General features: G+C 38.2%; 1 protein-coding gene across 8 annotated transcripts; it reads right to left on the bottom strand.

Annotated features, from left to right (window-relative positions):
* Positions 1–1,386: 1,386 nt before the first annotated feature.
* Positions 1,387–26,875, bottom strand: PSEN1 (presenilin 1). Of its 8 annotated transcripts, XM_068193319.1 has the most exons (13): positions 26,761–26,831; positions 26,151–26,231; positions 24,086–24,229; positions 22,341–22,465; positions 19,256–19,512; positions 17,771–17,912; positions 14,108–14,175; positions 12,292–12,512; positions 10,346–10,444; positions 8,958–9,041; positions 7,942–8,115; positions 5,826–5,944; positions 1,387–5,536 (listed from the first exon to the last, which is right to left on the bottom strand). In XM_068193319.1, exons 4-13 carry the CDS (start codon positions 22,422–22,424, stop codon positions 5,381–5,383), a joined length of 1,404 nt encoding a protein of 467 aa, XP_068049420.1. In that variant the 5' UTR covers positions 22,425–22,465; positions 24,086–24,229; positions 26,151–26,231; positions 26,761–26,831; the 3' UTR covers positions 1,387–5,380. The 8 variants fall into 8 exon arrangements, with proteins under 8 accessions (XP_068049420.1, XP_068049424.1, XP_068049421.1 ...); XM_068193323.1 differs by lacking the exon at positions 26,761–26,831 and having other exon boundaries at positions 22,341–22,379; positions 26,151–26,363; XM_068193320.1 differs by lacking the exon at positions 26,761–26,831 and having other exon boundaries at positions 22,341–22,447; positions 26,151–26,362.
* Between the last annotated feature and the right edge of the window lie 1,076 nt (positions 26,876–27,951).

The raw sequence follows: 27,951 nt of genomic DNA, 5'->3' as shown, positions 1-27,951 counted from the left end.
CATCTGCTCTCCCCTTATTGAGCAAGACATTGTGGAAAGCAAAAAGGTTGGTCAAGCATGATTTTCACTTTATAAATTCCTGCTAGTTGCTCCCAATCATCCTCTTGTCCTTCATGTCCTTAGAAGTGCTTTCCAACATGATTTTCCATGTCAGCTTCCCAGAGACTGGGGCAAGGCTGAATGACCTGTAGCTCTCCCACTCTTTACTGCTCCTCTTGAGGATAGGACTTTGCTCTTTTCCAGTTTCCACGAGGCTCTCCCAGCTCTCATGACCATTTAAAGACAATTGAGAGTGGCCTTGCCATGACATCAGCCATCTCCCTAGGCACTCATGGATGCAACCTGTCAGGCTTCACACACTTAAGTACATCCAGTTTGTCTGCAAGCTCCCCAAGCTGACTTCTTCCACCTTGTTCCAGATCTTCCCTCTGGTCTCAGTGACACAGGATTCATAAAAGTCCGACCAATAAAGACTGAGGCAAAGAAGGCAACAAGTACCACAGCCTTCTCCATGTCCTTTATCACAAGGTACCCTGCCCCATTCAGCAGGGGTGGGGGAGAAGGGCACCTTTATTTCCCAAGTCTTCCTTTTGCCATTATATAATTGTAAAATGCCTTCCAATAATTGTAGAATGTCTCCCTTCTTCTTGCCCTTTACATCTCTAGTCAGATGCAATTCTAGAGGGGCCTTGGCTTTCTTAACGCTATCCCTGCAAGATCAGAAAACAACTCTGTGCTCCGTATGGGTCATCTGCACCTCTTCTCCACTTCCTGTTTGGGCTCAGTTAGGAGCTCCTTGCTCATCCACACGGGCCTTCTACCCCTGTACTTTCTACTTGTCAGGATGGACCTCTCTTTAGGTCTTTCATGCAGAGACAAAGGTTAACACCCCCCAAAAAAACCAAACTCTCTTCAATAGAAGTTAGTAAATTCAAACAAATTTGAACTTTGCAGTGAATACTTTTCCAAAACAATGAAAAAAACCCAAAGCTCTGTTTCAGTCATATTGATAAGAATAACAATACACAACACTGTTCATGAAGTGTTTTCTTTCTGAACATCCTATGTATTTCTTCTGGTAATCTTCACTGTGCCAGCTGATGTTTCAGTATAATCTCATTTTTCGTGCCTTAATTATACCTTATGGGTGCTTTTTCAACAGGCTTTGACTGACTCTTTAAAGGAACACAAAAAGTAGCTTTTAGAAGAAAGTAATTCTACAAAAATCAGTTGAAGCTCTATTAGTAGGAAATATGATGCCTTAAGATGCCTTAAAATGCCTTAAGAAAGGAATCTTACTCATTAAATGCTGAATAAAAATAACTACTTATGCCTCCAAGAGCTTTAAGAGATGGCTTTAAAATAATGTAGTAAAGGCAAGATGAATCAGGATCCATGCAACTTTTATTTCAATAATCAGACAAATACAGGAAAATTTGCAATAATCTATCAAAACCATATCTTATCAAGAACCGGAAAGATGTTTAAAAAACATTCACATTTAATTCAGGTTATGTACAAACCAGTGTCTGTAAAAAAGAAAACAGCATATGCTTTGAGTGTAAAAGAATTCCATTCTAGTTCATGTTTCAACATTTCCCATGACCAAGTTACCACTGAGATGCAATCACAGTGCAGACATGTTCCACAGTCTATTAAACTTGTTTCAACAGCATTGTCAGAAGTAATTTTTGAAATAAAGCATTTTGCTAAGTTTTGTTGAACAGTACCATCAACCCAAAATTTACTTCTGCTTATTTAATCCTTGACTGCTCTAATGGCAGAAGAGCTGTCATCTACAGGTGCGGAGTCCATGAATCTGTATCTCTGTAGGTACAGATTTTTATCTGTATATCCGAGAAGCACCAGCCTCCCATGCCTGAAATAGCCTGTGTCTGCTTCCTACATTGAGGAGATCAGCCATTTTTAGTGGAGCACAGCCCTTGATTTTTTTGCCTCTAAGAAGTCATCACCTACCCATCCGGAACTATCATGAATGTGTTGCAGTATCACATTCTTACACCTTCAGGATGCACCTGATACAGATGACACTTGAATTTGAGTGTGACCACAATAGCCACGCACAGGTACAACAGCACCCTAAGCCTTTGCTGTAAAAATCAACTTCCAGGGATCTCTTTCTTTGCCCTGGATTAAATCCCCCCACAGAAGGAAAAAAAAAAAAAAAGACAAATGGAAGTGCCTGGATCTTAGGAAAACTATTATGTCTTCTCATTTATATACTGAATTGAATCTTAGCCAAAGAAGGAGACCTACTGATGTAAGTTGAATGGGGAGAGAAAGCTACTGTGATAGCCAGTTTCTAAGTATGAACACTGGAACAGCCACACAACAGCTACAAGTCAATCTGCCTGAGCACAGAAGGGATGAATCTACTCAGGTTTCAGCATAGTTCTTTCAGAGCTACAGCCTAATATGCTGTCATTGACATACTAATTTAATAATAATGGAAGCTCTCTCAAAAATGCAGACTACTTATGAGAAATCTTTCAGTTACAACAATCTAACCGAGGTGAATCCTCAAATTAGATTAGTGTTTCAAGACAAATAAAAGTGACACAACCTTCACACTTGTGCAGCAACAACCCAAATGCAAACAAAACCTATTGGCAGCTGGACTGTATTTGGTCCTCTGTTGTGAGATAATCCTTAGCTTCAAGATCTCATCTGAAACATAAGCTACCATGATTTGGCCTGAGAGGCCAAATCTAGAAAATTTCATCTGGTTTTTGAAGGTGTACCTAAGACCTGGTAATAAGCAGCGTACTTTAACATATAGCTCCTTATAAAAGCAATTTCCCTTCTAAATTTATGTTGAGATTCAAACACAAACTTGAACAGTTGCTGTGAATACAAATTTTATAGTCTCCACCACTGTAACTCTACACTAGCTCAGAAATGAACACTTCGGAATAACAGAAGCAGCTCTGGGAAATGGAAGACTGGCAGTTTAGTGTTGGAAGGTTCTGAGCTCTTCCTTGGGTTGCACATCTAACACCCATTCAAGTATATGAAAAGGCTTTTGTACATTTCTACATATTCTAAAGCAACTCTTAATGGAGTTAATGCTCCCCTGGTGCATATTGAAGCCAAAAAAGAAGTAAGAGAGATGATTTCTGCATTTAAGTAACAACCCTTAACTGAGAGCCAGCTCAGATACACAAATGCCAGCAATGCCACCTTCTAGCAAACCTGTTCTATACAACTGTAGCTGGGATGCCCAATAAAACACGAGGGAATTTTTTTAGATGTAATGCTCAGCAAAGGAACAAGTTACAATGGTATAAAAACAACTCAAAATCTTGTTAAAAACCCCCCCTCAAACACAAAAACCAATCAAGAAATGACAACAGAAATCCCTAAAAGCCTCACCAACCAATCTGTTTTAAGTCAGACTTCATTGCAACAAAACATGGAACAGTAATTTAAGCTAGAAAACACAAACAAGTTTGACTTGAAAAGTCACTGTAAGCAATTTTGATATAGTTGGTTTATTAATGCTATCCACAATGAATCAGCACACAAATGAGATGAATAAAAGTACTTTAGATGAGACAAGACAATGTATTTTATGAAAATGTAAATGCTAATACTACAGTTAACAAGTCATACTGGAAAAGACATATATTACCGAGGACAATCAAAGAAAGCCTTTCTTGGTTTTGAAGCAAATTTATACATCACAGTCTTTCTTTCTTTACTTGGGCAATGCTGGGTGAGCATCTCTGATGTTTCAGTCCTATGAATCTATAGGCACTGAAACAAAACCCCAGGAAAAAAAGGTAAAAGGAGCTAGTATTAGGATTTTGACAGTTGCTCTACTTGGCAAGGACTCCAGTATCAAGATGCAAGTAAAAGAGAATGCCCATCCACTCCCTATGGCTCCCAAGAAAAAACATTACCTGTACACAGTAAGAATTTATGTCAAAACCAACTTCATCTCACCCATCTCGTTTCCAAGCAATTACTCATAAATGAGTTCTTTCAAATGAAGAAATCAGAGTTTAGCAGTTTTAAGGTTTGAACAGACTCTTCTTATAAAAGTTCAAAATCTCCTATCTTCTTTTCAGTGATATTGAATTATTCTTCATTTTACCAATCACCAGTTCCTCACAAGAGAGGTAATTAAAGTGAAGAAGGTCACAAATTTTGCTCGTTGGTGACATTAAGCAATCTCTCACCTAATTTAAGCATCCTCACCAATTAAGATACTGTACCAAAAAAAAATCCTTGCCAGCCTGAGCTGTTAGACAGCTGAGTGACCAATACTCAGGTCAACAGAACTCTAAACCACATTTTAGATGACCAAGAATTTCAGTGATGCGATAGAAGAGCTCCTACTAGCACTTTGATCTCTAGAGCTGGCAAGCTAAACTCCATCTGGGATTGCTGCAAATGCCTACTTATTTCATAAGAATGCCAACAGAAGGAACATCCACCAGTGATGCAGTCCGTGCTGTTAGTGACTATTTTCAAACACGGGGTTTGAAATGGTGTTCTAGCAAAATGATTTGCAAGAGCACAAAAAGTAAGTTCCCAAACTGCTTTTTTAATGTAGTTTATTAACCTTTTAGAATGTAAGATCCAAATTAGGACCCTATGATCCTCTACAGCCAAATAATTCAGTCCAAGTTTAAGAAGCTAAATAAAGAGGAGCAGGTGTACAGAAGGTGCACTCCATGCTTGAGAATGCAAAGTATTAAAACTGAGAAGAGGCTCTAGTTCCAGTGTGGGAAAAGAAAAAAAGTTTTAGATTTACTAAACACACTCAGGCACAGAGGCTATGAAGTCATGGAGCACTCTTAGAGTGACAGTATTTTCTCCCTTTGTCGAATTGCTACAAAGTCCTTTCCCATTACACAGGTGGGACTCCACTGTCAAAAAATATCACTGCTGAAGAAGTCCAGATTGGGCTCTCTCTCTTCAAGCGGTTACAGGGACAAGTTCCATGTGATTTGTCAGCTTCCTCTGTTAACATCAAGGAAGTCCTGAGCACCCTTAGTGCTGTGAAAACAATCAGCCTGTGGTAAGAGATCACATTGCTGGTGGAAGCATTAGCAATTTTCACACAGGTGGTCCTTACCAGACATATGTATATCAGATGACCTCTGATATAACAGCACCTGGCTTAGACTGGCCGTCAGGAAGAAGCCACTTTCACACAGGAAAATTCATATGGTGCCCAGTGTAGCAGCTGTCTCAGGAAAAAACACAAACCAAAAACCACCATCGAAGGAAGTTGCAATGATTCCGCCTTGGAATCTTGAGAATTTGACTTCAGTCTCGCTTGAGAACTGAGGGAAAACCATTTTTCCTCCTCCTAGATTTGCTACAGATATCCATTTCAGCATTATATCTGCTAGATATAAAATTGATGGAATGCTAGCTGGTCCATAAACGGTTGCACCAAGTTATCTGTAGCGAAGTAAAAAACTAGCCCAAAGGTTATGGAGATTGGAAGAGCTGGTAAGGCCTTCTTAAAGATGGCAAGAAGCAGAAGTGTAAGGCACAAACCCTGAGGGGAAGGAAAAAAAAAAAACAAAACACAAAGACATAGGGAGAAATTAGGGAACTCTGACAAGCAAAAAATTATATAAAATATACATATGTATAAATATTAATGCTACAGGTTATGTTTTATGTCTTCCTAAACTAAAGACTTTAAGAAAATCACAGCTAAAGTCCTCACCAGTTTTCAGTCTGGGCACCCAAAAAACAAGATCAAAGACAAAATGCAGTAGTTACAACTTTGTCCTTGATGAACATTAGGAACTATCCCTATTATAATTTTACATTATACTCACAATTAATATGGCTACAAAACAAGCTAAAGTTGTATTCCAGTCACCACTTGCTGTTGCAGAGGCTTTGCCAACGAGGACACTGTAGAAAATGAAGTCTCCTAAACCAAGCTTTACTCCTCCTACAAAGTGAACGTATGGCAGCATTAAGTATCAGTCTACTAATATTACATGTCAGTAATTATTGAAGAATAACACATATTTACATTAACTATTAACAAGACTTGCTAAAAATAACATTTTATTTTCAAAATTAGTACCACTCCTGAATCAAGTGATAAACTCCTGTGAAACAAGATGGCTTAGAAACACTACACTACCCAATTAATTCACCCTTTAGTTAGAATTTCCTTATACTCCTATTTTCCTGAACATATAAATGCAGTATATACAAGCTCAGATATCTAATAATTTTATTTGTGATGGGGTATCCACTTTTGAATGTCTTGTCATATTCAACAGGATACTGAAGAGCAATTCCTTTAAACTGGCTGAGAGAGTGGAAGAAATAAATCCCTTGCATAAGATATATTATTTGCCAGTTAGAAACCTACAAACTGCAAAATATTCCACTGTTTTCCCAATTTTTTCAGAAGAATTCTTATGCAGGTAGTTCTTAAAAACACATGTGTGCAAGTACAGAGCATATCATAGTGGCAAAAATTCAAGATACTTAGTCCAAGATGTGAGATTTAGGAAAATTTATTCTCTCTTATTTTTTTATATATAGTAATTACCACTTTGGTAACAATTCTGGAAGCACAATACTCAATTATTTCTGCAAGCACTATAAGATATCCTGAATGCCAGTTCACATTCTGAGCTTTTAGTCCAGGATGTTAAGAAAGGTCAGTATCAGGTGACCAGCTGTTTTCATTTGGCCTACTAATTACTTTCCCACCTCACTACAGTCCAGCCCAACATTCATTGTGGAGTTCCTAGAGGAACTAAGAACATCAAAACATAGGTGGATTCTGATTAATTATGAAGGCGGAGGGAGAGGGGAAAAGAAAAAGAAAAAAAGGGAGAAAATGCATTAAAGAAAAATGGCAACCCTACTCTCTTTCAACAGGCCTCCAATAAAATGCCTAGAACAGTGCATTCATGAAAAGCTCTTAAGCTCTGAAACACCCTTAACCTGCTGAAACAGACCTTGGATGCTCCAGACTTGTAGTAAACTAATGCTGGCTGACAAGTCTGACTGCATCATTACTACTCACTGTAGGAATACAGGAAGGAGAAAATTATTAGCCAGGCCAGACAGTTTTAGTTAAAAAATTAATTGAAATAGCCACTTTGCTAAAATTTTTGCATCTTAATGTTATTTTTTTAAGCTCTGGAAATTAAAAAGGATTTGCAGCATTCTGAATTTGGCCTTTTTTAGTAAGTAAATTAAAAAAAAAACTTGTTCTTAAAGTCTGTATTTTAAAACAGAGGAGCACCTGATCAGAGGAAGCAGCTGCACCTGCTAAACTATGGCAGTATCACATGACAGGCACACCCTAATTTATTTAGAGCTTTGCATATCTAATAGCAGCTTGAACTCCAACTGGAAATCATGAGTCTGTTAAAACAGGTATCTGAGTACTGATACCATACACTTTCCAAAGATATTTCACCTTAGCAAGATGCTGGAGAAAACTAAGCAAGCCCACGGCATTCTGCATTCATTTCAGTCTCCAATCAGGTTTTAAACATCGCTTCCTATCAAGTGGATTATAGCAGTTTAATCTTGAGGCATAAAAAACCTGTTAATAACTCCATTTCCAGGGCCTAAAATCCAAGAGAGGTGATACACAGCAGAACACTGCATGAAAAAGACAAAGGCTAATGCAACTGGCCATGTAACGGTCTGAAAACAGTTTGTGCAACAAAAGTTTTGAGTCTGTGTACCAAACTAAAGAGCAATTTGGCCAATATTACTCACCCCTGCAACAAAATGAAATGCTATCAAAAAGCAACACCATTATTCCTATGAGGCATATCAGTATTCATCAGGAGCAAGTGCATCTCTTCAGCTTGCTAATAGCTCACAGAATCCTACATGTGTGCACTCAGGATGCCTGACTGACTAGCTTCAGATTTAGTAAGCTTTTCAGACACAGTAGTCCACACTCACGTTCTTCAGGGTCTTCACTTGTTTGAGAGTTACTGGGTAGAGCCTGAACAGCAGCACGTGACTCAGGTGTTGATTCAATGGGTCCTATTCTGTTGTCTCTTTGTTGCTGCCATTCCTGACTAAAGCCACCATCATCTGCTTCAGCATCTTCATTCTGGGTCCGGCTTGCCGGAGCTCAAAGGAAGAAAGGCATTTAAGACTCCTCCAAAAATATGCCTTCTAAAACATGGAAGTCTCTCCACATATAAGATCACAGAAGAACAAGATAGAAAGAAGTATTCCATAATACTTGCAACATCTAACACTGGCACACACAGTCACAAGACATCCTCTTAGGGTTTTAATATTTACTTAAAACATTCAGGAGTCAACGTACACTCTGCAATCACAGCACCTATGTGTTGCACTCAAGTGCTAGTATTCAGGAGTACATCCACATGAAAGTGGAAGTTCTGTGGTGACCTAACAAAGATCACAATTTAAGGAATAAACTATCATCTAATATTTAATTAGCTTCTTTAGTTGACATTGACATCTTAATTTTCCAGTAAAACAGAAAACTTTACTGCAAGTTACATATACATGGACACCTTCAAGCATGTTAAGTTCAGAAACTGCACTCTGCTTTAGTAACACATATAAATAAACAAACTCCACGTTTTAAACACTATTATCTGCATAGCCAAAAGGGCTAGGCATATTTCTGTCTAACACAAATATAAATGAGTTGGTATTATACTGCATCATCCCAGTCTGACAAGCAGTTGAGCTCAGTTAATACTTTTATAATGAGTCATTTCAAGACCAACATCCCAGATCCCAGAAAAATGAATGCAAGAACATGTACTGCATAATAAGTAAAAAACTTTTCAAGTCTTAACAGATCCATCATTGTTAATTAGGCCTCCATGTTTTCACTCTTCTACAGCACCCAGGACTCTTAAAAAACTAAAAGACAAGTATCCATAAACATGGATTCCAATAAAGTGACAAAGGTTTGTCAAAGCAAAGCTCACCTTGTTTATCAAAAGCAGAGTTTTTAGACTTCCGTTGGGCTTCTGGATCTTCCTCAGCCATGTTCACAAGCCATATCATTGTTGCTATCAAAGAAATCCAAACCACAACAGCATAGCTAATTGTATCTTCAGATGTATAAAATTCTGAGATAGTGTTAGCATCAATCCATTATTTCTCATTTTTCATGGTTTTTTTGGATACAGCTATCTTTCCCAACAGACAATTTTACTCTCATTAAAGCACAATAAAATCTGGAACACAGCCAGTACTAGCAACAACACATTTACAAAAACTGGTGAATAAAATTTTATTTCTACTAGATTTTGAAAAAAAATGGCAACAGCTGTTGCCAGACAAATTACTTCTACATATGAGGCTCACTTTGAAAATCAACAATTTCTTTTTTTTTTTTTTTCATTAATTAGTTCCTTTATCTGCAAGTAAAAAGGTCTCTGAACACTGTTACAGAGTTATGTCAATTCAGAGGCAGTATCTACATCAAAGTTAATTGTTCTCTGCCTTTGCCATCACAAAAAAGTCATCCAATCTGGAGGTAACCAAATGGTGTTACATATAAAAGGTTCGAGCTCTCAGTGTTAACCTCTTCTCTCACAAAACAGAGTAACAGGCAGCTATGCCACATTTTACTGATGCTGTGCAAGTGTGACAGATAAAGAACCAGTGACAGATAAAGAAAGTCCTCCCCTTTCTCCACTGTAAGCTTGTCCCTGAAGTGGCCAGTCTGCAGCACACTTCCTGCTTCAATATACAGGCCTGTCTGGAGCACCAGTAGCAAAATGACTTCTGATTAGCCTCCTTCACCGTTATCCACTACGAGTAGCAACAGGGAACTTCAGAAACCATGGAATTATGTACTAATTGATACAAAGGTCACAACAGCAACTTTAATTCAATAAGTTATTTTTCACAACTGCAGGGAGAAACAATTTACCAAAAAGGACAAGCCACTGAGAAAACAGTTACACAAACAAACAAACAAGCAAACAACTTTCTAGTAATTTCTCACATTTCTTATACTAAGACACAGGTTATTTAAGGACTGAAAGCTAGGAAATATTTTCTGGAAACAATTGCTCCCTTTGAACAGGCTTAATTCACAGCCTAGGGACATAGTACTTTATTCAAAACAAGTCTGTTACCATTCTTCCTGTTTGTATTTTGGAAAAAAACATACTGTTTTTTCTCTTGAAATGTTTCAGTCAGACGATGTTCCACATTTTTCAGTCAACAGTGAAACAAAAACTGTGGCCCAAGTGAACAGATCAAGAATTCAGCTGAAAAGCATCTTATTAAAACCCAGAAAAATGAGAAGACTGCTTCAGATGAGTGAGTGATTGCAAACTTAAAAAATTTAAAATGTACTTACAGGAGTAAATAAGTGCTGGAAACAGAGTTTCATTTCTCTCTTGAGCTGTTTCAACTAACATACGAAGAGGACCTTTAGGACACAGGACAGCAATCAAATCTGAAAGGAAAAGCAAACAGATCTTACATCCCTGCAGACACAGTTACATTTCTTTTCTATGACACTTGGAGAGACTTGAAGTAAGAAAATGCACCCTGAATAAAGATTTTGAAGACAGCCATTGGCCACAATTCAGAATCCTACAGCAATGCTTTTTGATATTCTCAGGCAACCTATTTTACATATTACTGTAATATGCATACAAATTTTAAAACATTATATTCCTCACTTAAGATATTATGTAACTGCATATGTAACTGTGCCTATATGTTGACCTGTGAATAATTCAAGAAAGCTACTCTTCAACTACCATCTTGGAAATACCCAAGCTTGCCTTCTACTAGGAAAGCTTTTTGTAATCTAAGTTTAATGCCAAAAGAAATTTTAAGACAACAGGTGAGGCTTACTTAATTCCTGTGAAACAGGCACATTGGGATAGAGAGCTCTAACTTTGCTACTGCCTTTTGCACTTGTCCACTCACCATGTCTTTAAATTAATTTGAAACTCAATCTGACACTGAAAGGAACAGCTGACTTGTCAGTAGCTGTGTGCTGCTCAGAGCAGGCCTTCCTCACCTGAGCCAACTGCCCTGGCACCACTGCTGGTCCCACTCAAGTGAAAAATGGGGTTGCAGGCTTTGAAAACTTACATCCCCTGTACTCAAAACAACTACATCATGGTCTTGGAACTTGATCTCGAGTAATTTCAATTTCCTATCACTGAATAAAGGCTGAATGCTTGGAGCACTCAGATTTGTTCCAGTTGTATGAAGGGTGGAAATGGGGCTGGGGGATGGGAGGTTTTTCTTAATGTGCTTTGTGATCCATGAGCATATACACAAGGGACAATTTTCCTCTCCCTGAAGAAAGAGGACACTTAAGGAGTACACTGATGTATCAGAGCTAATCAAATCTTATCAACCCCTGCACTTACATCTGGACATATTCTCAGTCTTTATCATGATCAGTGACTTTGAGAGCACACATTCAGCACACTTACACACTTCCAAAAAAATTCAAATTAAGAGCACATTTCACTTAGCTGTAATGTTTTAATTATGTTTAAGTAACTGAATTTTAGTCTTGCCTGGAAATTAAATGGGTATTTAGGATACAGTGATCTTCTTACCAAGTGCTCAGTGCCCCCTAAAGCTTTACGGAAAAACTACATCTAGGTTTCTCTCAGCCATCATTCTAAAAAAAGCAGTATTTGACAACTACAATGAATAAAAAAGAACAAAAAAAGCCAATGAAACAGATCTAACAACCATATCCTTCTAAATATAAAATTACTTTGACCAATGCAAACTGTTTGTAATCTTTCCTTCTTTCTCACTATATTATCAGGTATGGATCAAGTTGCTGTTTCTATGTCCACAAATTTGAGCAATTCACAGGTTAGGTAAATCTATATTTGCATGGGACTGTACAGAAACAACAAGCTCCTAAATTCTGAATGTACAAGGGATTCCAAAGATTCTTGGGGAAAATGAGAAGCTGAAAGTTCTCCACCTTCATAAAGAAGATCAAAATGGGTCTCTCTCATCTCCTCCTCTCTTGAATTACTTCAGCTCTCCTCCTCAAAGAATCCAGAGAGTCCAGGATACATGGAGGAAGATGGGATCATACACTAATACAAAGCACTCAGCTGCAGGGAACTGATATCATTTTAGGACCATTATTATTATTTATTAAGTCTGTAATCAACTTATCTGGTACTTCGGATGATACATACACACACACACACACACTTTTTTTTAAAGGTCTAGTCAGATAAGTGGAAAAGTCGGGGAATAAAAGAAATTCCCACCACAGGACCTGCTACTGTGCCTTGCTCCCAGACTTACCATACACTGAAATGACAGCCAGGATAAGCCACGCAGTCCATTCAGGAAGGTACTTAATGAACACCAAGGCCATGAGAGCACTTATCATAATGAGATATGCCTGCTGCAGCCGAAGAGGACCCTTCCAATGGATACAAATCATTCCCACAACACCAAAGTTCCAGATCATGAGTGCCACCGTAATGTAGTCCATGGCAACATTATATGTCTTAAAAACCTCACTAAAAAAAAGGAAAATAATATAGATGGCATTTGCTTGAAACAATGGAAACAAATTACAGATGCAGACTTCCGAATACCTTTTTTTAAATTTTCATATTTATTGTAATGGCATGAATGTAAAATTCTTTCTCCAATTAGTTATTAACTATTCTTCACAATAGAATTAATTTTGCCAGTATTTGCTTCTCACCAACTCTTTTGCTTTGTCGAAAATTTTCGTTAAGGTTTTATTTCCTTCTCAATCAAAGCAGAAGCTGACAGGAAAGGATATTACTGCAAAATCAGTCATTTTGATTATGCTCATAACTTTTAAAAATCAGAATAATCAGAACCTGTGAGGTTATAATGGATCTTTAAAGGCAGGCAAAGATCTCTCTCTACTAACATGCTGCCTGTAACTTTAAAGATACATGTTTATTCTATTATTCCCCAGAAACACTGAAATAAAAAGCTTTACTTTTGGATGAACCATGTCCCCGTCACACCAAATACTATAAACTAATTAAGAACCTCAGTAAGTAAAACCAAAATAGACAAATGCCATCACTAAGTGACAGGTGATTTCTGCTGACTCAGGGGAGAAATGGCTGTGAAGGCTTTTTACAGAATCTGCTGCTATCAACTCATCAAGCCACTAAGAACCCTATAATTTGCATAATACTTTCCTCCAGGAAACTTGTTCTCTGCAGCTGTCAGCTGACCTTTGAGATGTACAGTGTTAACAGGATGACCCTTACTGTCATCATGCATGATTGGTCTACAAGCTCCCTCACTCTCTGAACCTCTGGCAAAAGGAAGCCAACACTACTGTAAGGCAGGAGGCACAGATGAAGGAATTGCCTTGTCTTTCAAAAGCCATTGTTAGGGTTAGAGAAACTACTGACCAAAAAAGGCATCACAGATCACTTTTAGCAAAAATCAGTGACTGAAGGGAAGACCACATTCTCCTTCCAGAGACCAAATTAAATAAGCTTCTTCAAAGAGAAGTGTTTGTCATCAAGTGGCATAAAAACAATATATGGCATATAATAATTTCATGACATTACAAACCCTGAGGAGGCTGCTCGTTTTAGACAATACTGAGTATTTTGGCCAAATTTTCTTGATGTCTGGACAAGGGCATGCTTTGAAATTTGAGGAAAAAAAAAAAAACACTGAATATATTTTGGTGAGATAGTAGATTTTTTCAGCTGACTCTACCACTTCCATGCAAACAGCCTTTGCAAATACAGCTAACAATCAAAACTATGATGTAAACAACTGCTCTTGAGTCATATGTTAATGAAAAATTAAGTTATCAGAAGATATGTCAGCAGAACAAGCTCCTCCCAAGATATACTTATTCTGATAAGCAAGATGTGCTTATTCTGGTGATGCATGTGATGGACAGCTTCTGCACCTAATCAGATGCATTATAAACCTATGAATCACTCTTTCTTTTATGTGCACTCTAGCAGCCTATACAAAATGAAAAAAATCATTGCAATAGCTTACTCACTATCATTCCTCTTAAGATTCAAGGCCTAGTTCTAAAATAAATACATACATAAAGTGATACCTGAAAAATAGCATATTAATAGTTTAGTTCACTTACCCCAGGTAGATGAATGAGAAAAAGAAAAGCAGCAAAAGAGAAGAAATTATAAGCCAACCATGGATCACCTGGAGAAGAAGATATCAATAGGATGTTTTTAGACTTGTTATTTTAAATTTAACATATATTAAAAGGTTTTTAAGGTTATTTTCCCTTTTGTTTAAAGCAAGAACATTATTTAAGATATCTCCATCTTTGGATGGTGCTACATTCATGTTTAGTCTATGCTCATTGGTGCATTTCACTTTACACTTACGAATTTTAAGTGCTTTGTGAACTTTCACTAGATGTTCTTTAGCTCTGTTGAAAACTACTGTTTGCCTATTTTTAGACCATTTTGATACCAGTGGCATTATAACATAGCAGAATCATCCAGCATGAACACAGATGGAAAACATGATTCACTTTGGTGCTGCTCTGATTTCAAATCATTTTCAGAATGCAGTTATAGAATTAAATGCTGGAACCCAGAAAAACCTTCAGTACTTATCTGTTGAAATGTCATTGATGAACGACTACATAAAGATTTCAATATTCTCTATCAGTTATCTACAGACATAATCCCTAATTTTGAGATATATGAGAGCAGACTTGCATGCCCAACAATTCAATAAAGACAGTTCAGTGTTGTACTCAGCAGAGGCACTCAAAGATTTAAAACTGGAAATGATAGGCACTTCGACTTTGCACTGACAGAAGTGCACCCTTCTGGTATTTATTGTGCAAAGTGATAAAACCATGACTGAAGACCTCTTTAACTCCATAATGTCTTAACATCTCTTAACTGAGAATGAACATATATTGTTAAGACCTAGCATAGAATCTCTTTTATAAAACTTGACTCAGTATTACAACTAGACAACCCATCAGAAACAATAATCTAGAAATCAAAACTACATAAGGATTCCTGCTTTCCACAGACACAATCAGTGGAAAATTAACTGGCTAAATTTGCTATATATGTACATCAGATTAAAGTATTCAGAAGCTGTTAAAAAAAGTGTTATCTCTTTGTCCTCTTCTTAAAGATGTGTAGTAGAACACATCTTATGTTCTTAAAATACTTAGCAAAAATTAACTTAAAAGTAAAGTGCTTACGCACAAAGACTAAAGGAATCACACTTATATGATGCATCCAGGACTTTCTGCCAAATTAGGAATCCAGCCATTACAGCTAGTAATTTAGCACATTGAGTCTAATGATACATTTTCATATGCATTTTAAAAATTTTTGGCCATTTTTGAAACAGGCACTCTCCTCCTTCACACTGCTTCTCAAAAGAGGTTCAAATTTAACTTTCAACCTAATAAAGCTGTCATTTAACCTCCTAATCTAACAGGCTTTTGCTAGTATGTTCTCAAAAAGACTTAAGAAATTCTCACATATAGTAAGCACGGTGCCTGTAAAGATGCTGCAGGAAAACTGCCGAAGTATCGGTCTCAGTATTTCAAACTTTCATCACTCACAGCAAGTGGAAGAAAGAACCTTTCAAAGGTGAATATCAGTATATATTGATTCAAACAGAACCAAATTTTCCAACAACTTGTAAAGCTATTAAGCAGGGACCTAACAAGAGTAATTTTATTCCTCTGTAATATCAGTTGAAACTACTTTAAGAAAACAGCAAAGAAAGCTCTCTGATGACTTCTACTTGTAGTTCTTGTATTTGTTATATAAGCTCTTAAACTCCTATCACTTAAAAAATAAAGTGAATAGTAATGTTTCATCCTAAAAAAGTAGTGAATGCTGACAGTGCCAAACACCAAGGCCATAGTCCAGCAAACTTCTACATACACCTTGCATAACTACTGTCAACAGAACTAGAGGAGGTAGTTTCAAGAGTTGATCCAAGTTGGCATTTTACACACAGATGTTTGCTTTATTCTCAGTATGTATCTCATTTACTATAGCATTTTCCAGATCACTAGTCTCCTTTCTTACAAGTGACTTTTCCAGAGCACTTCTTGTAAGTTTTGCTCGCTGTTTTCCTAGCACGGTACCACAACAGGCTTTTTGCCTTCTCATTAAAGAACTTTCATTTGTCATTTAACAACAACTTTGATGCTAATTGATTGCTGGTACAAATTTGGCTTTACCTGCTACAACTTGAATAAAAATCAAGGATGGGCTGCAGTTTGCAGAGAATTAAAATGAGCTACAGCAGTCAGACTTAGTTTAGGCAGAGTGACAAAATGAAGAAGGCAAAGAATAATAAATTAAAAAGCTAATCAAATACAATCCCCTTCAAAGACGCTGTTTCTGGTTAGATTGAGGAGCTAGAATCAGGATCATGCTTAACATATGTACAAGACAACCACAGGAAACTAACAACAGTAAAGCTGAAGCAGTATTTCCTTTCTTCAAAAGAGTTTTCAGATTAAAATCTCGTGAGGCTAAGCAAATTATCACCACCAGATGAAGACCTAATGTTCTTCCATTATAAATTCCATTCCCCATAATCTGGACTACAATCTACAGATAGAACTGCTTGTATAATAGAACTCAATTGCAGGTAACTACATTTCACAGCATTCTGATATAGCAGCATAGAAATACTCTGACAGGAAATTTAAAAATAAGTTAATTATTTAGTGTAATTAGCATAAAATATAATCACAGGAAATTTATGGTATGTAGTAATTCTAATTTTTAGTAGAACTATTTTTTTGTAAGGAAAACGTACTGTGCTTTAAAAGGTAAAGGAAACCAGAAATGTGAAAAGCTTAGTAAAAACTTTACTTGTTGCCTTCAGCACCTGAGGAGAACCAAGTGGCTACTAAGGAACTTAGTTAAAGCACAGTTGTTGACTGCATTAGAATGAAGAGAATTGCCAGTTTAACAAGAACACTTTGTCAGTTCAGATGTAACACCATGCTGTGATAAAAGTGAAGGTCCATACATCAAAAATCAGTATTCCACAATGTATACAGAATCAGGCAAAAATAATTTCCTCTGTCACTCCACAGATAATTTGTAAAAGGGTTTCACCCACAGACATGAAGACCAAAACCACTGCTCCCTCTTGAAAACAAAATGAAATGAAGCAAACCTTTGAATTCACTATGTGTTTTACAACTGATTCAAGGTCTTGACTGTATACTGTGAAGTTTTATTAGGCTAAGCCTTATCAAATGGATCATTAAGACCAAAACAAACCAGGAATTTTCATGGACAACTCCTCCCATGCAGGTGGCACTGTAATTAATTATGCTAAGCCTGGACTTGCCTAGGTGACATCATTACAAGATTGAAGCCTTTCACAAAGAGCCTTAGATAGAGTCTCTGTGTTTGCCATACAAATACTGCCTGGTGGGTACAGCCACACACATTGATGGGAGACATCTGTATCAGGGAAAGGGAGGGAGAGGGGGGCCCACAGAATAGGACCAAGTCAGTCTTTGTGTATCTTGACTACGAAAAGATTTGAGTGCATGAAAATTTCAAAATAATAGAAGCAATGTCACCCTATTTCTGACAGAACAGATGGCCGTGATAGCACTGGGCCTTTGCCCTGCTTTGTGCCAAATGAAAAGAAGCAACAAAATTGAAACTGTGAATTAAATCACCAGTTCTGCTACTTTCACTCACTCATCCTTGATAAGCCTTCATTTTGTTCCATTAAATAATCTGTACTAATAAATAAAACTAGCATAACTGCTTACCTTGTAGCACCTGTATTTGTAAAGCACAACCAGGAGGATGGTCATGACAATGATAACGCTGATCATGATGGCTGCATTGAGAATAGAATTCAGGGCTCTCTGTCCTACTGTCTCCGTCTCTTCTGTGAAAGGAGTGTAGATGCTACAAAAACAAAAAGTCAACTGAAATAACACTGAATGTTTCTGGTATGCGAGGCCAATATCAAACAAAACTGCAGTAATCTTTCAATTCAGAGCTGTAAAAGCACATCTACTTTCTACTAAGGCAAAACTTGAAAGGTGGCATAGTATCATACTAGGCAAACTTGAATTCCTTAGAAGACCTGCCTTTCCTACATTCTTAGACTACTACTGTTTTCTGCTTTGTAAAGCAGATAAAGCCCACAGCTGCCCACAGACTGATATGGCTACTCCCATGTTGTGTGTCACCTCTACTCTCCCACGATACCACTCATGTGCAGCCCAGTGCAGTTGGAATTTCACCTATGGATTCACCATGAATGGCTCCCCTGTGACTTCAACAACACAATGTATGGGCTCAACTCACTCTTTCATAAATACAATCTCCTGGGGCAACTGCTTCATTGTGGGGTGGGAAGGAGAGACAGAGTGACTTATCATAAAAAAAAGAAAATCTTCCATCAACAAAGATCTAAAATGAAGAACTTTGTATTTCGTTGAAACATTTTATGACATGCTGATATTATACAAACATTTCAAAGCCAAACATACTTTGAATAATTTTGTCTACATGTTTTCACAGTGCAACATTTAGACTGATCTTTAAGGTCTATTCCAACCCTTTACCATTCTGTGATTCCATGACTTGCTGCAGTTTCTGACAGGCTCAGTATTCTTCCTTTGCCCCTTTCTCTCAAAACAGCTTTCACGGGAATTGGGGGTGTTTTTGGAAACATTAATATTTTACCAAAATCCCAAAAACTTCTACAGAATCATCTGCCAGGAAAGTTTCTATAACTTCACCAGCAGTGAACCTCCTGAAGTTATATTCCCCTTGCATTTGAATTTCTTTATCAAACAGCCTGGGCAAACCAGAACATGGCATATATGTTACTTCATTTATACTAGTAGTTTTGTTCCTTTTCCAAAACTCTTGTATTCTAGCATAGTACACGGGAAATGGCTTTGGCTCAAGATGGAGTTTATTTTATAAATACCACACAGCATGATAAAGTATTAAAACGAGGACGAGGTTTTGAATCAAGCTGTAACAACCAAGATATTGTCCCCACTGGTCACCAGACAAACAACAAATGTCAATAGTACCACAAAGAGAAGAGTGTTGTTTCTGGAAAGAACAAAAAAAAAAACTATCTTTGGACTGGAGAAGGGGAAAATGGAGTCAAGAGGAAGTTCACTGCTTGAATCAGACTCCAAAAGAATTGGGAGTTTGAAGAAAATTATCTAAATTAATCTAATCTAATTATCTCCACTAAAAAGATAGGGGGAAATACTGATACATACAGCTGTCCATCCTTGCGTGTATAAAAGCTGACAGACTTGATAGTTGCAACAACAACCACCATGCAAAGTGTGACAGGCACAAACAGCATAATCACATGTTTTGCCCCATATTTCAGTGTTAGCTCTTCATCTTCTTCTTCATCTTGCTCCACCACCTGCTGAATGTTGTTTTGTGGCTGCCCGTTAGTCTCAGACTCGGCATTGTCATTTCTTCTGCGCTCGCTATTATCATGACGACGTCTTTCACTGCTGTCATTCTGCAACACATAAAAAGCAGTTTCCTCAGCGACTCTCCACAATCATGTGCTTGCACGTTAAGCTAAAGATGACCCTGAGGAGGAAACATGTAAGATAATATTTACTGCCAAGACCACTTGCTACAGCAGGGATTTAAACAGTAGTAATTAATTGCATCACAGTTATTAAAAGAATGGGAGCACAGGGTCATGTTAGAAACATTTACATTAAAAACACCAACAGTCAAAAGTAGGCTGGCTGCATCTAAGAGCCTCCCTTTTAAACAGTATTTCAAAAGATGAATAAAAAAGACATCTTTTTCCCTTGGTTCAAACTACAGCTGGTAAAAGGATGCATGACAGTAGAATGCCTGTAACTTACAAGAATGAGCTGTATTGACCCTTAAGAATAATGCCAAACAGACATTTAGGTTTCTCTCTATATGAAAATCCCAAGAAAATGTCTCCTTCCTTTACTGTGTTGCCCCCACTAGAGTATACTAAATAGAATATATATTAAAATGGATTTTCATGAGGTATGATGTTCTCATGTTTTTAGTAAGAATGACACAGAAATGGTGATCAAACTCAGGTTATTCTCAGTCTTTAGACTGCTATTTGATCCCAAAGTTTCAGCATGGAAAGTTAAGTATGCAGATTTTCTTCTTTCCCAAGGAAACTACTGCCACATCCTTTCACTGATATTGAATAAATTTCACCACTCTTATCACAAGTATGAAAGAGCTTCCTGTCCCTCCTAATACTGAAACACAAAGAGTGTAACACATGAAACATCAAGCATATAATTTAAACACCAAGGCAGTGGTGAACTTCCAATGGAAGCAAAAGCACAAACTGGGAACATCAGCTATTAGTAAATGATCAGGCCTGCACTCCAGGCTACTGGTGGCACAAATACTTTGTACCTCTTCAAGAAGCACCATAAGCAGGGGGCATTCACCTTTTATATGTTGTGTGCACATACAGAGAGCACAACAGGAGAGTGATCTATGCTTTACCTTTTCTGGACTACAAAGAAATAAAACCATTACCAGATACTCTAAACAAGCACTAAAATGTGACAGTTGATACAGACCACTCATTTTTTTAGTGCATTACCATGTCTAAAATCAGGGCTGTACTGTTCAAATTCAGGAGATTTAATATAGGAGATAAAAACATTTTTGATTCCTTACAAAATTAATCTAATTTCTTCTGAATTACTTCCCGCAGAACTGTTCTGTTTGACTTAATGCACTAAAGCAGCATTAGATTAAAATGTACAATAAACTGAAGGATGATACCTTTTGCAATACCTTTAAAATATCATTCAGTTTTCTTAAAATTGATCTGGCACTGAAAATAACCTAATGATTTTTTCCTTAAGTATTCCTACTCTGATAGTTTTTTCCTTAAATATGCAATGTTAAAGTCTAATTACCTGATCTCAGTAGCATTTCCAAACATAACTACTGACTCGTATCTCATTAATTCACTGCAGTTTTTCGATAAATCAGTAATAATATTAGAGATTCTCTCTACAGAATTTTCCCAGCCCCACCCTCAGAAAAGAGAAGATGGCAAGTACACACCCAGAAACTTTTAATGGGGTTTTTAAAAGCACTTAAGTGATTAAGGAGCACAAGTCCCCGGACTTTGAACTGTAAATAGTGACACTGCTAAAACCCTGGTTGAAGCTTTACAACTTTCCCAACTCATGAAAAATTTGCTTTTACAAAGCAGTACAAAGTAATAATATACACCAAATGTTCTGCCTATTCCTTCCTTTTTTTGTGGTATCCTCAGGATCAAGCTCAGCAGGGTTTCAAGATCTGTCTTCTAAGAAAATCTGTTTCATTTTTCAATAAGGAAATGGAATGTAAGAGGAGAAAAAACCCCAAACTAAAATTGTTTAAATTAAACAATTACAAGTAGGACACACCTAGATTTTAGAGCCATGGTTTTAACTTTAGTTTGAATTTAGTATCATTAATTTGAAATATGTACTGAAAAAGATGATGGGATCAAAATTATTTCTTACTAAATGAAAAATTTATTATAAATCACTTGGCATTTTGCATAAAGGCCTCACATAAAATTTTTGGAAGTCAGATAGAAATGGGAATAAAGGAGAATGCAAATAAAGAGATCATGTTTAATTAATCTGAAATGCTGGCTACAACTAAACCTATTTCTGTACAGATTATAGCAGAAATGTAACGTTTTTCACTCTTATAGTAAAATACTCAATTTCTCTCAGTCTACAGCAAGACAACAATAAATTTAACCACCTAAATAAACTGCCTAAGATGACCATAAGTAACAACACACTAGAGATGAACAGAGCCTTGGAACTCTGCACAAGCAGAGCAGAACGAGTACTTAGGTTTCTGCACACTTGCCAAATGTGTCGCTTTTTCTCTGCTGTAATAACAGTCTTGCATGAGGGAGCACTTACCCCATCTCTGGAACAGAAATATATTGAAATAAGTTAAAAATCTAGAGCTTCACAGAGCAAACACAAAAACATCCAAAGGAAAAGCTGGTCAACTAAGCACACCACTACAAAAACCTGTTATATCAAAGACAGAGAAAACCGAAGAAATTAGACCAGTATGTATCATTTTACTCCCTTCACTAGTTAGGAACAAAGATGCAATCAAAAAAGGCCTTTACATACTAAAACACAGTGCATAAAAACCAGATCAGCATCAAGAGTTCCACAAGTTATTCTCTCATTTGCACTTAAAGCTAGAAAATAAGTTGTCCTTTCAGGCTACTAAAGCGTAGCTAAACGTGACATACGCGTGCCCCACTGCTTAAAAGAACAAAGTGCACTTATAGCCTACCTGATCAGTATTAAACAGAGCAGAGGCCATGGACTCTTGCTGAAGTGGAAGCAAAGGAACAGACTCTTCACTTTCCTCAGACATAGTTAAAAGTGAAAACTCTGAAGCTAAAAAGTCAGTAACACCTGTTGTAACACCGTAAGCAAATGTAAGTTATGAACTACGCGCTTTCAGAAGAATAAACAATATCAAAAGCAAATGATAGTGTTTTCTTTCCCTATCAGGAAAATAGTTAATAGCAAACCCAGATCAATGCCCCTGAACCAAGAGGTAAAAACATAACATATTTGATAAGAAGGTTTTAGCTATTAAATCCAGATTTATCCTTCAGGAGCAGACCACCATGCCTGACAATGGGCATGGACTTCATCGGTTCTCACATACAGCACTGATGTTAAAAGGTCATTATGCAGTGGCAGATATTGAAGACTGGATTTGAACTCTTAGTGTGTGACTAGAAGAAGAGATGGCAAATTATGGTACTTAGTGAATTCACATGCTGACTTGCTAGCCACAGAAGCTTAGTATGCTTGAACAGGAAAGGACTTTTGCAGGTGGGTACAAAAACAAAGTAGATGTGGAAAGGGGAGAAACATCATTATAACTTAGTATCAAAACAACAGTTACTTAAACACTGAAAGGAAAAATACAACTAACAGTTATTCATCAGTAGAATCAGTGAGAAGAACAGAGAACCTTTTGCTGTTAAGGAGCATCACCAAGTTATCTGCAAGGACAGTGAGCCCACAGGTTATTACTGAGCTCTGCCTTTTTAATCTGGCAGAAATGTTCAATAGCAATTAATCTCTCAACTGTTCGAGAGGAAAAGAAACATTTTTAATTCCCTCTGAAGTAAAAGGATAAAGGATGCAGTAGGAAAGTTCTCACTTTTCTGTTTTAATTTTTCAAATGTTTTATATTTTTATTGCGCTAGCATGATGCTTATCTGAGGATTTTTCAAAATTCTTTTTAAACTCCTGATTGTACAGAAGAGTTCAAGCAGGAATCAGAACATTCTCTTGAATTACTGCTATAGACGTGGGGACAAGTGGCCCAGCCTCACAAAAGCAGTTCCTTGCCACAAGGAAACCTGATATTCAAGAGCTATAGCAGGAACAAAGAACAGTGTGGCAAGTCTAAGAGCCTGAGCACCACACCCAAGTAGATAATCTAAACCTGATTTTTCCAAAATATATAGGGTACAATGGTATCGTTTTAGCAACAAGTATGCGCTCAGGTCTTTCAAAGCAATCGTATAAAACTTCAGGTTTTGAGTTCCTCCTCACCCAAAACCTCAAGAACCAGGAGAGCGCCCTGAAAATAATTCACAAGTAAGACAAGACAGAGCTGTTCTTCCTGCATAGGAACAATCCTCCAGCAACAGCAGTAACAAAACCCAGGCTTCAAGCTCTACCTAGACTAAAATTAACTCTGACTGTGAACCAAGCAGACCACAGCCAGGCAGACCAAGAGAGCCCACTAAATACTGTAAATGTCAGTGCTTGATACCAGAGTGTTTGACCCTTTTTTTTTTTAGCCTTTGATGGCTTGGTCACTCCAACACCACTTGAAACCGGGGAGGTCTTATTTGTACATAAAAATGAGTTTAGAACATCAGATATTTTGCAGCTTATTTCTTTTGGCATTGCTCATCACCACAACAGTTTAGAAAGATAAAATGAATCCAAATAAACTATTTATCCCCATTTAACTTCTACCAGGTACTAAAATTGTTTGTTACATACGGTGTTGCTGAGGTGAGTATCAGGGAAGTTTTCTGTCAGCTGCCCATGCTGAAACTGGGGTAAATGCGCAGACAGCTCTGTCATTGGGACAGTCCTCTGGGAATCACTTATTTCCACACAAAATGCACCTTTCTTCTTGAGATGCTGCAAGGAAAGAGATGTGTAAAAAACCTTTGTTCTTAACATGAACAGGTTTTCCCTCCCCTCCCTACTCCAGTTTCTGGAGTTCACATATAGCAAAGACAACCATTCTGTATTTAACCATGATACCAAACTATCACATCTACTAAGAGGTCATATAAGGGATTTTCCAGCACAAAAATAAGAATCTCTAAGTGTTATCAAATTAGTTCATCAGCTACAGATATCAGTCAGCAACAAACTAATAATTTAAACAGTTCTTCGTTCCTTCTTGTGCAATAAATGAGAAGCATTGCATACTTGCTCAGAGCACAACTTCCATGTTTTATCTTAGCAGAGCACAATTGCTCCAAGTTGTTCTGTTTTGGATTGCTGATAAATTTAACAGTAGTTTTCAAGGATGACTTAGTTATACTTGACTATTTAAAATCTAGACATATCCTTACCACTGTGATGTTGCAAGAGCGACCTCGTGCTACACAAGACTATTTCAGCTGAGCCTCAACAACAAACATGCATTCAGTTCCCTTTTTGTACCAGCTACATCTACATGCCACATGTATGTCACAGCTTTATATGTTCTTCCATAAGAAAGTCAGATGAGAAAATTGTCCTATGTGAACTAAATGTTCCATAACAAAATACAGCAATATAGGGGAAAGAGGAAGTTTGACTGACCTAACTAAATGAAGAAAGAGCCCCATAATTTTAAGAGAAAATGAGCAGGCCTAGACAAATCACAGGCTTGGTCACATAAAGAAATAATAAATACACCTCAAGGGTGGAGTGCCAGTCCATCCTAAGTGGCTCTTACCCTGTGTGAATTCCAGCACTCACCACAACTCCTTATAGTAATTTTACTTACTAAAATGGAAGAAAACAAATCCAGGAAAAGAAAACAAGAATATTATTCTGCTGCTTTAGTATACTCAGCTTATGTATTGAGAGATCTTGAAAAACTCTTAGAACAGAGGACATCACAAAGTAAAGCCTCTCACTTTTGGCAGCAGGAAGACACAAGTGCTGCAAGACAACATCGAAGCCTATTTTCATAAACAGAACAGAAGTTGTTTCTCTATTTACGAATAAATATGTACTGAACAAGACCAGGGCACAGTGCTTACTAACTCTGGCAGCTAACTTACTGAAGAGCCAATTGGAAGCCACACCAATTTAACAAGTCGACTGGGAGCATGCAAATGGTTTGGAAAAAGAAAGTGAATGTAGTATTCACTAGAATACTAGTGTAGTATTCACTAGAATACTAGCTCCCTTCCAGACTTGCCATTAAAAATAAGGCACATCTAATTTAAAATATAATTTAAATGTAAGATTAGATGAAAATAAATATTAATTACATTGCTCTTAATTTTAAGATTTTATTCTAATTCTTTGGTTCTTAAACAATGTTGTTTTAAGGCTGCTACTGGTAGTAATTCTCAGTGATGGGGCAACCACAATTGAAAAAATTGAAAATTATCAACCAGAAGTAGACTATCAGAATGAGATTTTTCACACAGCAGCATGTTAGAATTCTAATTAAATGACTGGAGAGAAAACCAAAATGAAACACCAACCACAAAATCCTACCTATAGACTGGGAAAGAAAGCCAGCACAAATCCACCAAACAAAAACCTCAGCTACTGATGAGCCGAGAGAATCCGAAGACAGGAAGGAGTAACTGATGGAGGAGTTGCACCAAAGTTTGAATGACAGACCTCAAAATTTATGGTTTGTTAAAACAGTTTCTTTTGAAAATGGATTCAGGACATCTTCCCAAACAACTTTATTTTATACTTCTAAATAAATGAAATTTTTATTTGAAACATAACTATGAATGAATGAAATTTATAAATGAACTGTGCATAAACAAACCAAAACACAAACTTAAACTTTGCTTGTTTTACCTGAAAAGGGACTCACCAAGACATATTTTTTCTAATGAAGCTGTTAATGTTAAAATAGCCTGTCTAAAAAAGTTCTTCCTTGCTTCCTTTGGCTTTCCTAGGTCAGAACAGGAGTTACAACTGTCGCTGTCATGCGCTTACATTTAGCCTAATGAACAGAGGTGACACGACAAGTAAGCTGCTCGCGGAAGAGAAAGCAAAGCAGGTATCGATCAGACGAACGCGGCGCGGTTAACCCGTGCTTTCTCCTTCAAGTGAGCAGCAAGCAGCAGCTGCCACCGCTCTGGGGGCACCCCGCCACCCCCGTCCGCAGCCCTCGCCGCAGCCGAGGCACAGCGGTCCCAGCCCCGGGGAGGCCTCCGCGGCGCTGAGGGCGCGGGTCAGGCCCCGGGCCGATCCCGCTCGGTGTCAGCAGCTGCCCAAGCCCGGCGCTGCGGGCAGCGGAGCGCGGCAGGGACCCTCCCCGGCCCGCGGGCGTGTGCCGCGGGGCTCGCCCAAGCACCGGGCCGCGCCCGCCCCCGGAGGCGCAGCGCGCCCGGCCTCCCAGCGCGGCCCGGCCCGCCGGGCGTGTGCCGCGCCCTCGCCCGCCCCGCCGGGGCTGCGCCGACCCCCGCCGACAGACGGACCTGCACGGCGCCCCTGCCCCGCGCTCCGCCGCCGGCTCCTCGCCGCCCGCAGCCCGGGCCCGCTCGCTTCCGGCCCGCGCCCCGCCCTCCGCCGCACCTCACTTCCGATGGGCGGTGAGCAGCGACCCCGGCCCGGGCACCGGCCGGGGCGGGACCGACCTGCGGCCGGCCCCGGCAAGCCGAGCGCACGGGGGAGCGCCTCCCAGAGAACACGCCGAGAGCTTTGCCGTCAGCAAGAGCCGGGAACCGAGACGCGCGGGTGGGACCTGAAGAAAGGCAGCGGGTGGGAGAGGCTGGCTGGACGGCAGAGGGAACACTCGCCGAGACCAGCCGCGAGGAATCGGGCAAAGGAGATGCAGCTTGACCTTTTCAGCCTGGTACCAGATAGAGGTTTTAGGAGAAAATACACTTCTCGGCTCTTTTGAATACAAGTCATACATATGCCAGTAACCCTGTTTTAAAATGGTCCCACAAAGAAGGCATTAAGAAAGTAACTTAAAGGGAATTTTATATTTCAAAATAAAAATAGTATTAAACGTCAACATGATATTTTTTCAAGAAGCCTCAAAGTAGACCTGTGACTGGTTAGTCGAAAAAACAAAAAAGCCAATTCTAAATTTGAAACTTACCTTGCTATCCATAGTTGAAGTATCATCCACAATTCCTTTTCAAGTACATACTCAATTGGGTTAGTAACATATAGCAAATGCTATGATACATATAACCACTCTGAATATAAAAAATGTAAAATCTGAGGGGCCGTGCAATTCTGCATGTTTAAAACAATGTTGTATTTCAGTATTTGACTACACTACAGGAAAATCTATGGTAAAATTAAGTGGGACAGAACTATTGCACCTAAAAGGTTTGATGCAGGCATTGCAACACAAATACTGACTTTCAGTAGCTCATAGAAATATGAAATGCATTTAAAAGAAGCCATTTTTAAACTGAAAGTTATGTCTAACCATTAATCAAATAAAACGACTTGTAATTTAAAAGGGAGAAACAGCCAAAGAAAAACCTCAACCAACCAAACACAGGTACACAGCTGTACCAAACTATTTTCTATTATTAGTATCAGTTTGATCTATGATGAATTGTCTATTAAACAGTACTTTATACTGCTCACAGTGCATGACTCTGTACTAATTCTTAATTTTGTACTCAATGTTCCTACACCAGATAAGG

The sequence above is a fragment of the Anomalospiza imberbis genome, chromosome 6 (genome assembly GCF_031753505.1).
Source record: "Anomalospiza imberbis isolate Cuckoo-Finch-1a 21T00152 chromosome 6, ASM3175350v1, whole genome shotgun sequence".
NCBI classification, from domain to species: domain Eukaryota; kingdom Metazoa; phylum Chordata; class Aves; order Passeriformes; family Viduidae; genus Anomalospiza; species Anomalospiza imberbis.
The sequence above is the reverse complement of the archived record's forward strand: the minus strand, read 5'-3'. Positions and strand labels throughout refer to the sequence as shown.